The sequence below is a fragment of the Canis lupus genome, chromosome 4 (assembly GCF_011100685.1).
Source record: "Canis lupus familiaris isolate Mischka breed German Shepherd chromosome 4, alternate assembly UU_Cfam_GSD_1.0, whole genome shotgun sequence".
Lineage (NCBI taxonomy): Eukaryota > Metazoa > Chordata > Mammalia > Carnivora > Canidae > Canis > Canis lupus.
In genome coordinates, this window is record NC_049225.1 from 70,572,033 (window position 1) to 70,585,144 (window position 13,112).

The window sequence follows — 13,112 nt, forward strand, 5'->3', positions numbered from 1 at the left end:
ATGAGCCTGCTTAACACTATGCATACTGTCAAAATACTAATGCAATAAAAAGAAAGATGACTTCCAGATACAGAAACCCGAAAGACCGTTAATGGTGACTCATTAATAAAAATAAGGAATATAAGAAGAGCTTCCTGGACAGGGACAGGGCAAGAATTATGTGTGTGATTTTAGAAATAAGTTCAAATTACCATAGGCAAATCAAAGTCCACTTTGAGATTTCTTAGAAGTACTTGAAGATTGTTAAGCTGGGAAGTAACTCTATTAGTGTTGCATTTTTCAAGAAGTATCACTTCTAGATATCTACACTTCTAATGATTTTTTTTTTTTTATGATAGTCACACAGAGAGAGAGAGAGAGAGAGAGGCAGAGACACAGGCAGGATCCATGTACCGGGAGCCTGACGTGAGATTCGATCCCGGGTCTCCAGGATCGCGCCCTGGGCCAAAGGCAGGCGCCAAACTGCTGCGCCACCCAGGGATCCCGATATCTACACTTCTAAAACAAAAACCCAGAAGTTCCTGGTAAAGGAACTTCAACAGACCAATCTTTTGAGATTTCTGGTTCTGAATAGTAGGCTTAATCTTCAGAGTGGGTAAGAAAAGAAGGGTAGAGACTGAGAAGTGGAAACGGTAGAGGACAGACCACTGAGGAATATTAACATTGTATAACAGACAAGGGAGAGGAGCTGGTAAAAGAGAAGCAGATGATCAGGAAATGTATCACAAAAGTCAAAGGAACAGCAAATTTTAAAGCATAAGAATGGCCAGTCCAGACAGATGCCTCTATGCGACAGAGATCAGGGCCCAGAAGTGTCCATCAAATTTAGCAATAAGGAGGTCTTCAGTGGAGTAATAAAAGCAAAGGGAAAACTGCAATAGGTTGAGCACAACCACGTAGTAAGGGAAGAAACCTGATACAAACTGAAAAAAAAAAAAAAAGTGTGGCTGACAAAGGCAATAGCGATAAGAGAAACTCAAAATGAAGAAATCAAGGAGCTGGATGTTCAATAAAGCAGAGAAAGGGGATATTGAGAGTATGAGGATGAGGCAGCTTGGAAGACTTGGAGACAGTGGTCAGACAGTAAGGATATTGACATTTGCAAAGATGAAGCCATTACAGGTGTTAGAATGACGCGAGGACAATGGGCTAGATGGGGTTAAGATAAATATTCATAGAACTGTTGGAATCAAGAAAGAGTTAGGTGCAGTGGTATTTCAGAGAACACTGACATCACTAAAGAAAAAGCTGGAGTTGGAGTGGGGAGAGAGAGAGAGAAGACAGTGTCAAAAGTCTTGGGTGAATGTAGACAGTCAACAGTGTTGGTGAACAGAAGGGCAGAAGGTGGCATAGCCAGATCTTGTCAACTTCAAAAGAAAGAGGGATTGTATTGAGTCTTTCCTTAAATGAAGTGCTGTAATGCAATTCAGGGGGCCCTAAGTAGTTCCATGTGACTGTAAACAGATCTGAGCCACAGGAATTCTTATTACTGTAAAGGGATCGCCAGACTTACATCACTCCCATTGAACTTCACAAACAGCCCCAGAACCACTCCATAGAGAAATCGTGCTCTCTTGCATTATAAAAGAGCTCATTTTGAAAGTCCTGTAATGAAAATGGCACAGAACCAACAGGGAGAGAGCTGGAACCTGATGCCCCCCTACCTCTAACCGTGTGACCTTGGGAGTGTCACCTCCTATTCCTGGACATCATTTTCCTCATCTATATTTATTTATTCATCTATGAATGCATAGTTCCCAATAACTGTTGAAGCCTAATAGTGGTAGGCACATTCCTAGACTTTGGGGACATAGCAGGAAACGGGACACACCCCAAACCAAGGGGCCTGCTATTTAATGATTCTAATTCCCTCAGTTGTGTGTGTCATAAGTGAAAGCACTACAATTTCAGTATGGTTGGTGTAGGACACACGGATCTTTTAGGATTCAGTCAGAAACAGATACAGAATGAGATGGTGCCTTCATCTTGAGATCCCTGAACACTGAGGGAGTCCATGAAATTTCTAGTAATAAACTTCCAGAAAACTGCTTCCATCACTTTAAGAGAGCCAGATGGAAATTACACCCAAAACATTTACATCACTTCAGTAAAAATTAAGTGTTTCTGCCTAATGGTCACACATTCTAATGTATACACGTGTGTGACTCTGACTTTAAAACAGGAAAACGTGGGATGCCTGGGAGGCTCAGCAGTTGAGCATCTGCCTTCGGCTCAGGGTATGATCCCCGGGTCCTGGGATCCAGTCCCACAGTGAGCTCCCTGCATGGAGCCTGCTTCTCCCTCTGCTTATGTCTCTGCCTCTCTCTGTGTGTCTTTCATGAATAAATAAATAAAATCTTTTAAAAAATAAAAAATTTAAAAAACAGGAAAAAGTATAATTATTGTGCAATAGATAGAATTTAGTGCCACAAAGTTCCCAAGCAAACTGAAACCAAAGGGAAATTAAACAAAATTCTTTTTTAAGGCTCCTGAGTGGAGAAAACTTTGAGAGCCCTCAGCAGAGTGGAAAACTTTGGCATCAGAGTTTGAAGACATGTTTATTCAAATCCCGCCTCGGCCACTTTGTCTTTGCAGCCTTGGCTGTATTTCTCTGGGCCTCATCGGTAAAGCTAAACCAGAAGCCTACTATTTATAGAGTTGAGAGGGTTTAGTGAGAAATTTTACAGTTTCAAGTTGTTTAACATAACAACATAACACAACTGATGTGTGGTGGGAAGAGACTGAGATGAGGAGTCAGGCACACCAAGTTGGAATGCCAGTTTCTCACTGACTGCAGACGCTGCGTGATGTTGGACAAATGATGTGATCTCTGTGCACTTTCGTTTCCTCAACTGTAAAATGGATTATTTTGAGGATTAAATGAGATTTTATACATGTATGTGTGTGTGTATATATATATATATGTGTGTGTGTGTTAGCTATTTTATATAATTACATAAATTATATTATTTATATATATTAAAATATATATTTATTTATATATAAATAAAAATATATTTATAATATATTATTCATATATAATAAAATATGTTATTATATATAAAAATTATATAAATATGTATTATTTATATATATAAATATATCTATACATACACATGTATATTACCTTGACACATAGAAGTTTGACAAACATTTCTCCTTTCTTTTCTTTGAAAACCATTGTGTATTGGGACATCTCTTGGCTCAGTCAGTTAAGCATCTACCTTCAGCTCAGGTCATAATCAAAGGGATCCTGGGATAAAGCCCTGGGACTGAGCCCTGCATCAGGCTCCCTGCTCAGTGGGGAGTCTGTGGTCCCTCTCCCTCTGCCCCTCCCCATGCTCACGCACACTGTCTGTCTCAGATAAATAAATAAAATCTTAAAAAAAGAAAGCCATTACGTATTAAATAAAAATGTTATTGTTTTCATTTCTCTAGTCCAACATGCTTCACTTCCCCTAGATACACACAGAAGTATAAACCTCATTTTTAAAAATGTCAGATTAAGTGTTAAGGTCAAAAAAGAGTTAAAAGCACTACAAAAATGTAACATATACCATATATTATATATCACTAACATATAATATATAATTGATATATTGTTATATTATTTTGCTCCCATTCCTTTGCTACATTATGTTTAGCCTGAACCATGGGGATAAAAGAAACAGAACTTCTACCGAACTTCTACAGCATTCAAGCAGCCAGCTAAGAAATTCCCCTTCTCCCCTCTTCCACCCTCTGAGGCGGTGAGTCAGTCTCCAAGGACAGAAGTGATTTTCAATCTCCATTCACATCTAATTATCAAGAATCACAAAGTCTAACCAATGAGCATTAAGTCTAATTAGCATAAAACATCACCTTATCTTGCCGGTCTCCGCTTGTCATTAGTTAGCTAAGACTCCCAAAAAGTGTCCCTGGGCATAGATCTTCATCATCGGCTTGGGGACCAGTGTTGCTGCACACATTTGAATCACCACATTACTCGGCAATTCTGCACCGTCTGCAGGTTGACAGCAAGCTCAGGAACGGCTGAAATCAGCCCCATTAGAGATCTCAAAGTCTCCACATACACAACAAGAAAGCCTATGGAGAATAAATAACTTTTACTCTAAGTGGCACCATTAGCGGAAAGGTAGGGCAATGCTGGAAAAACTAGCTGTTACCCCCCGGCCCCACCCTCTGTTTACCAGTCTGCATATGTCCTCATGTTGGAAAATTCTATTTGTAATTAATAAGTATTGATTATAATTAATAAGTCCTGTGCCAGCAAATATTTTTTTCAGAAATTTAATGAAATATTGCTTCTGAAGCTCGTCATTCTAAATCCCGGCCCTGGCACGCATTTGAATGACCTAGCAAGCTTTAAAAAAAAATACTGATACAAGGTCCCATCCCAGACCAATTAAATAGGAATAGGTGGGGGGTGGCCAGGCATCAGTGGTTTTTCACGGGTGCCAGGTCATTCTATCCTAGACCTGTGTTTTAAGAGCAGCTGTGGCATCCATACCCTCTGGCACTTTGGAGACACCTCACCCTTTCCACGAGTCCCAGGGAAAGTGAAAATAGGAAGGGGAGGGAGTCCCTTATGATGGATTGAAGCAAATTGCTCCATCCCAGGATCGATCTTGCCGACAGGTATATTCCTGAGAGAAGGAGAACATTCCCTCCTGCGGGATGCATGCCTTAGGGAGTTTACCTAGAACATTCCCTCCTGCGGGATGCATGCCTTAGGGAGTTTACCTAGAACATTCCCTCCTGCGGGATGCATGCCTTAGGGAGTTTACCTAGATTCAGAATGATCCACTGCATCTATAAAGAAAGGCAGCTTTATAACTGCATTTTGCACTTTGCTACACCCATGTGGCAATAACCCACACCGTTCGCTCTCAGATCGCCACATCTGTCCCTGCCACCTGTTCCAACCAGGGCTCTTCTTTGACTAATTTCTTTTACTAATTTATGCCTCTCTGAGAACCATCCACAGGCCCATTTTTCCCCTAAATTATACATTCTCTCATTCTTCCTCCTGGCGTCTCCCTGGAGGAGAAACACTGGCCTTTTGTTTTGTTTTTGTTTTTGTTTTTGTTTTTTGTTTTCAAGCCTCCTGCTAACCTCAGTCAACTCAGCACCCATGGGTTCCTTGTCCCAATATGCTGGTCAGTATAAGAAAACAGTAGGCCAAGAATTATGAAACGACTCTCCTTTGACTGGACTTTGGCTCCCAGGAAACCCCATTTGACCAAAATCCCGACCAAAAACAAGCAGTAATCATCTCCCAGTTCTCTGGCCCTTTGCAGATCAACACCTGGCAGGACCTGTCTGGCCATTCCACTCGGCACCGCCTAGCCAGAGCAGATGTCTGCGGGCCAGAGGTTTGCCTTTGCACTATGCATTTTCGAAATAAGCGTCCTGACCGCCGGGCCCACTCCTAGGTGAGTCGCTTTTCCATTTGTCTCTGGAATCTCACTGCTGGCTTTGATATTTCAAGGTCTCCTTCTTAGCAGGAAAGCAGGTATAAGAAACTTCAACCCACATTAAGACAGCCCCAAAGTTTAAACTTTGAAAAAGGGTGAGGAAAAGTATAGGAGTGTGTCTTCCAGAGTTGTCTAAGGAAACCTGCTGCCCTTTCCAGCAATTTCTTTTAAACAAGGCATTCAAATGTTAATAAGGCCAAGATAGTCTTTAGGTACTCGGAATTAAGAGATGAAGCTGGTTTTCACCAGGGTATGATTGCTAAACCGGACTTTATCAGTGTCTCACCCCTGAAAAGTTTAAAGGAAAGAAAATTCATCTCTCCCTCGTTCTGCCCCAATGTCTAGCACTCCTAACGGGTGGCCGCATCACCTTTCTGCCCTCAGGTCAGGCAAAGGCTAAGCATTTTGCTTCTCCTCCTTGACACCCCAAGCTGTGTCCAGAGGCATACATTTTGACCTCAGGCTTAGGGTCGTAGTTCTTCCTTTCAAGAAGAATCACCATCCTGTGGGCCCGTCGGTCTTGCTTCCAGCAAAGACTTTCTCTCCTTTTGCTCTGATCTTCATTGGGAACACGAAGCTCCTGCCAGGTCGGGCCAGGAAATAAATCAAGCAGATTAATAGGATGTTACCGAACATCTATGCTGTGCCCAGAGTTGCTGGAGAACACATAGACCTGTGCCATCCGATCCAGAATGATCCGGTTTGGGGACAGTATCGAAGTATTTCGGGTTTTGTCGGTAGAGCTGGGGCACCGTATCTGGCCAAACGCTCTCCCTCTGCCCAGACACAACCGCAACCTGCATCCACTTCCACTTTGATCATTTGACTCTTGGTTCAACCAGATTCTGTTCTGGAATCTGACGTCTGTCGCCAAGCACATCTCCGCCGGCCCCTGGGCCGCAGTGGGGGAGCTGCCGTGGCTCCTGGGCTCCCCTGGGCCCCTGGTTTGCTCACAGGGCTGCATCACCCACGGAGGGCCCCCCCCGCCCCCCCGGGCCAGCACGGGTCCGGCTGCATGCTGCACCAGGCCTTCCCTCTTGCCATCACTTCTTCTGCCCACGTCCGCTAAAAAGCACTGTTGCACCCAGAAAACATTTTCCGGGCATCGGGTACAAAGGGGATCTGGGAAGGCAATTTACTACAAGTTGCTTTAGCCTTCTGGCCCTTTCTTAAGTTAACAAAACACTGTAAGCAACCCACATTCCTGGATTGAGACTCCCGCTGATCAAAAATGAGAGGCCGTGGGGAAGGCTGCAGCCACTTTGAAGTCTGTGCCCCTGGGTCCCGGCCATGCTCGGCTGTTCCAGGGAGGACCTCGAAGCCCCTGGCCGGCCCCCCAGCTCTGAGCAGCTGCACCGCCGAGCTGGACTTGGCTTCCAGCACTCTCACCTCCAGGCCCCTAGGAGCCTGTTAGGGTTCCCCGGCTCCAACAGGCCGTGCTCTGCCCTTTGATAGAGGGTGGAGGTCAAAACCGAGTGTGCATACCCCTCAGGAAGGGAGACACATCATTTCAACCAGACAACTGGAGTTGGCAAATGATTTTTTAAAATACAGATGTGATCAGAATGGGGCCCTCCTCTGGAGCCAGGCTTCCCAAACTCAGCTCCAGGCACCATTACCAACCAACCATGTAAATTTGGGTGGGTTACTCAACCTTCTTGTACCTTGAGTACCTCATCTGTAGGCTGGTAGTTGTATTCATTTCCTGGTGCCACACTCTGGGCTGCTTCAGACAACAAATCTATTGCCTCACTATTCTGGAGGCCAGAAGCCTGAAATCAAGGTGCCCACAGGGCGGTGCTCCCTCTGAGGCTCTGGGTGGGATCCTTCCTACTTTCTGCTGGTGATCGGCATCCTTGGCCTCCTCGGCTCCCAGCTACATCATTCCATCTTCACCCATCTTTCCTCTGTGCATTTCTGTCGGTTCTAAATTTTCTCTTCTTAGGAGGACACCAATCACAGTGGATTCGGGCTCACCCTAATGAATCCCCTTTAACTTGATTTCCTCTGTAAAGGCCCTTTTTTCCTAATAAGATCACATTCTGAGGTGCAGGGGTTATAACTTCAACTTTGGTGGAGGGGGCAGGGCACAATTCACCCCATAACAGTGACAATAACAGCACCTATCTAATAAGGGTTTCTATGACAGTTAAATTATCATTCATACATTGTACTTCCAACATCTGTGCCTGGCACAGAACTCAGTATATGTGAAATGTGGTTTTTAATAATCACTTGCTATTACTCTGATATGCTTTCTGGTTGAGGAAAACAAGGGATAGAGTTACAGCTGCCTTCAGGAGATATCACATGGCTGCAGATGCCTTCACCTGAAGCCACAGCGACAGTGAGCTATTGCTACCCATGAATTGTTGGGGATGTATCAATAATCATTTGTTTGCAAACATAAGAGTACTCATGAGAATAGGCCACGAATGGGGCATCATCCCTTATGTTTCTCTAAGGAGAACAGAAATGTTACAACCAATGTGCTAGTAGAGTCATACTCATAACACAGGTCCTGGCAGTGGGTGGCCTGAGTTTGATTCCAGGGTCCACCGTTTATGAGCCATGTGACCCGAGGCAGTGTCCTCAGTTTCTCTAAATCTGTTCCTCACTTGCAAAGTGGGAATAAAAATGTGAAATTCTTGATAATTCATGCAGTGTCCTTAGCACAGTGACGGGCCAGCTTTGAGTGCCATGGGTACTGCTATCACTATATTATTTTTTAATTTATAAATAATAACATATATACATGGTTCAAAGATCAAAAAATATAACAAATTGAGAAGTTGATTTCCCTACCTATAACTTTTCATCATATTTATCTTCTTATGTTTAAAGTCTTAGAATACTACCTTCTCCTGCCCTACCCTCTTCTCATAGGCAGCCACCTTCATTAACTTTCTGTGTATCCTTCCAGAATGTCTTAGTGTAGATTAAAGCATGGACACATATGTAATCTAATTTTTCCACTTCCTTTTACACACTATCTTGTACTTTGCTTTTTCCTTTATAATTTATAATATATTTCCCATATAATTTATAATATATCCTGGAAACTTTGCTGTATCAGTTAGAAGGACCTTCCTAATTCTCCTCACAACTGATTAATTTCTCATTGTGTGGATATGCAGTCTTAGATAATCCATCTTTAATTGATGAACACTTAAGTTGTCTCCAATCTTTTGTACTATAAATAATATTGCAATGGATATTTTTATCTGTATGTCATCTTACAAGTGGATAGTTACACCTGAGGACTCATTCCCAGAAGTGATGTAAAGGGGTCAAAAGGAAATCACCTTTGTGACTTTGCTTAAATGGCCCCATGGCCCCGGGAGGTTTGTTATTACTTTGCACTTTCCCCAGCAGAGTATGAGAGTGTTTACTTACCACAGCCTCAGCAACAACTCTTAGCCAACTTTTTTGATATTTGTCAGTCTCTCTTTTTGGTGTAAAAAAAAAAAATGTTTCTTCAAATAGTTTTAATCTCCCTCTCTCTTTTTTATTTTTTAATTGCAATATAACTGATATGTAATATCCTATTAGTTTCAGGTGTACATCATGATGATCCAATGTTTTTATACATTACGAAATGATTCCCACAATAAAGTTGCATATCTTTTCATCTGTTTAAAAGCCATGTGTATGTTTTTCCTTGTGACTGTCTACGTTCTTTACTCTTTTTGCCATTGAGCTTCTTGTCTTTCTCTTATGCATTTCTATGACCACTTTATAAACCAGTCCTTCGGTTCTGGTAAGAATTACAAACACCTTCCCTAATCTGACATTCATCTTTTTACAGCATCGGTGGTATGTTCTTGGTGTAGTTATGATTTTCATACTTATCTTAGTCTTCATTTTTCATACAGTTAAGAAAGAGCACTAAACAGGGAGTTAGAAGTCCTGAGAGAGGCTAGGTAGGTAGGCCTTGGAGAAAAACCGCCTGGGTTTGAATCCCAATCTGGCCACCAGGTGCCCTCTGCTGTGTAAACTGAGGAAAATTAGTCACCTTCTCTGTGGCTCACTCAGTTCATCGTCTTTAAAGGATGGTAATACTAGTAATAGATATCTCATAGGGCTCATGTAAAAATTAAGTGAGATCATAATAGAGGCTTCGAAGAATTCCTGACATAAACTAAGCACTCCCAAATGTTAGCAATTATCATTCAATTTATTTGAGTTAAATTTATCTCAACAATCTGGAAAAATACCCAAACATCTGTTAATGGAAAAACGAGGCTTAACTATTAAATTGATGACATCCAAAATGCCAGTTTTCCCTCTTTTGGTTGTGTACACCTACGATTTTAATATTCATATTCAATATAAGTTAACAGATTTGTCAACTACTATTAAACAAGGATGGTCATTTGTCTATTCATCCAGGTAGTACAGCAAATATCTATTAAGTTTGTAACACAGGCCAGACATGGCATCAGGAACTGCAGTGTAAAACAAGTTGCAAGGGTCTTGCCTTCACTGGGCTTACAGTCTGCTCAGGAATAGAAACAAATACACAGCGATTGAAGCTCAGCCAAGGTCTCTGAGTGAAGCCCATGATACTAGGGGAGACAGGCTCCTGTGAGCCTCACCATTCCACTGTGCACTGGCTTCATCTGTTCTAGCCTCTGCAAGGACTTTGCTCCTGAAACTGCCCCCTCTCTCCTGCATCATCATTATCTCCCTTTGTACCGAATCATTCCCATCAGTCTATAGACTTGTTGTAACATTTCTTTTAAATGTTGGCTCAACCTCAGCCTTACTCCAGACATACACACCCACACCCAGTCTCATGGAGTGGCATAGCACTTACACTCTGACAACTCTCGTATTTGTATCTATAGTGCACCTCACTTCCCTGAGTGCAATGTCTAATTACTTAAGTCAGCAGCTCTTGAAAAATCTAACAGGCATCTCAAACTTAACACGTCCAAAACATACCCACTGATTTCTCTACTGACCTCACCCAACCTGCACCACTGCTCATTAAATTACCCAGGTGATAACCTGGGAATCACACTTGACTCCTCTATTTGCATCCTCCCCACAGACAATCTAACAGCACATTTGTTGGTATTATCTTTAAAATATATCCCAGATCTACCCACTGCCTGGTATCCTTACTGTGACTATTCTAGTCCAAATCACTGTCATTTCTGGCCTGTATCCAACCTTGCTCACACCCCACTAGTCAGCTTTCCATCTAGTAACCAGAGACATTTTTAAATCTTTTAAAAACATAACTCTGGGTGGTACCCTTGTTCTCATACTCCTCTGAGAATTTCCATCAAGCTCACAAGCAAACCCAAACTCCTCATCACAGCCTACAAGGCAGGAGCTGCACCTAATCTCTTTCTCCAGGCACATCTTCCATTCTCCTTTTTGTTTACTCTGCTCTGTCACCATACTTCTGTGCCTCCAACATATTCTCTCAGGGCCTTTGCACTTTTTTTCCCCTAGCATAGAACATTTCTTTTCCAGACACTCACATAGCTTCTCTCTGAATTCATCCAAGTATCTAACCAAGTATCACCTTCTGTTCTGGTCATTTTTTGCTGTGTAACAAACTGTTCCAAAACAGTAGCTTAAAACAATACCAATTATTTTATTGGCTCATGAGTCCAAGGGTTGAGTGGGCTCAGTGAAATGGTTTCCATAGGTCTCTCACATGGATGTAGTCAGATGATGGCAGGGCCTGGGATTATTATGATGGCTCCTTCACTCATGTGTCTGTCATTTGAGCTGGGAAGACTGAAAAAGCAAGGGGCTGGAACAGTCATTTCTCCTTGAGACTCTATCTCTTTATCTTTCTCTTTCTCTTTCTTTCCCTCTATCCTCCATGTGGTAGACTCGGGGTAGTCAGTTTTATACATAATGGGAAAAGGCTAACAGAGCAAATGTCTTTAGATAAGCCAGCAGAACTTGCCTGGCCATCCCTAACCTAGCCTTAAAGTCATGAAGGCTCACTTCCACTGTGTTCTGCTCATCGAGGGATTAAGAAAGACACTGTCAGCTTCAAGAGGAGGGCACATAGACTCTATCTTTGATAGGAAGAATGACAAAAAAAAAATTGTGAACCCACTTTTATATCATCACACCTCGTCTGAGAGGATGCTTTGACTACCCCACATAAGAAAACTCCGTCCTCTACCCCAGCCCTAGCATTCTCTATTCTCTCACCCTGCTTTATTTTTCCTCACAGTTCTTTTGTCTTTAACTGCTAATGTCATATTTGCTGGATGCTCTTTTATTGTATCTCACCCACTGGAATGTAATCTCCATGATGGTAAGGTCATTGTTTTGTAGCCCCCAGAACCATTACTGACACAGAGCAGGCCCTCCATAAAGGTCACTGGTGTTGGCTCATTGGGAGCACATGAAAGAAGCTCTTAAATAAGACTTGGGAAATCAAGAAAGGTCCTGAAAAAAATAGTGTTGGACACTGCTGTTATATTATCTTTTCATCTTGATGAATTGCATGAACTAAGCAAACTGGCAGATCTGTGGGTTAAGAATGCAGTCCTAATTAGCTTATATTTCTTCACTCAAAGGAAACACGTTGTCTTATTTATTGACAAAAAGATTCCTTCCTACAGCAGGTGTTTTATTGCCTGGGCCTGCCACATTGTGTCCTGGAGTGTGAGCTGCTCCTGAGGTTTCCTTTTACTAAAGCTGGAAACTTTTCATGGCCAGGAGATGGGCCCAGGTGTACATCAATGGCCCTTCATTTAATGCATTTCTGGCTCAGAGTTAGATCGCCTGTTGTGTTGATATACATTACTTTGATCTGGGAAGTGACTTTCAAGCTGAGATTGAAACACTTAGAGATATGTTTTACTTGATAAACACATCATCTAAGAATCCAGAAAGTACTTTACAAACACTTCTCCACTCAGCTTAATAACTCAGCAGGGTGAAAGGCAGGTGGTAAGCATTGTACATACACAGTCTTTCAGCTACAAAACATTATCTGTCTAGTGAGTCAGAGGAGCTCAGGAGGGAGTGATGGGCTCAGAAGGAGCTATCCAAGACCACTCATCTTCTTTCTTAATATTTATGTAGTGCATTCATTTCAGTAACACATCCGTTTTTGCATAATATACTATTTCCTCCTAATAATTCCCCAGAGTCAAGCTTATTTTGCCTCCAAGTATCCAGGTATCTGGTGCAATGAAGGGAAAACAGCTGGATGTTCATACACTTTTCAGTTTATTTTTGCCTAATTTGACATCATTTAGGTTTAAACTTAAAATAGATCCAGGCAAGAACCAAGTTGTCCTACTGATGTGCTTTACCTGAAACTGCTCTATTAAGGAAAGAAGAAAGAAAAGAAAGAGAAAGAAGAAAGAAAGAAAGAAAGAAGAAAGAAAGAAAGAAAGAAAGAAAGAAAGAAAGAAAGAAAGAAAGAAAAAAAAGAAAGAAAAAAATTTTGTTAACTTATTGTATTTCAAAATGTCTAAAAGTCATGAGACTATTATATCCAAAAAGTATTGACCAAGCTGAGACCTTTTAGATCATTTCAAAGAGGATTTTACTGGTGATGGGAAGGGGAGGCAGCATAGGGGAAAAGGCAAAATTGTGGTGAACTAGAAATAGACGTAGATTCTGAATCCAGTTTTGCCACTAACT

General features: G+C 41.9%; 1 protein-coding gene across 1 annotated transcript in view; it reads left to right on the forward strand.

Annotated features, from left to right (window-relative positions):
• Positions 1-5,257: 5,257 nt before the first annotated feature.
• C9 (complement C9) overlaps positions 5,258-13,112 on the forward strand; it is a 59,811-nt gene continuing 51,956 nt past the window's right edge. The window contains exon 1 of the mRNA XM_038535265.1: positions 5,258-5,435. Coding sequence (XP_038391193.1) covers positions 5,359-5,435 — 77 coding nt within the window. The 5' untranslated portion in view covers positions 5,258-5,358. The remainder of the gene's footprint in view (positions 5,436-13,112) is intronic.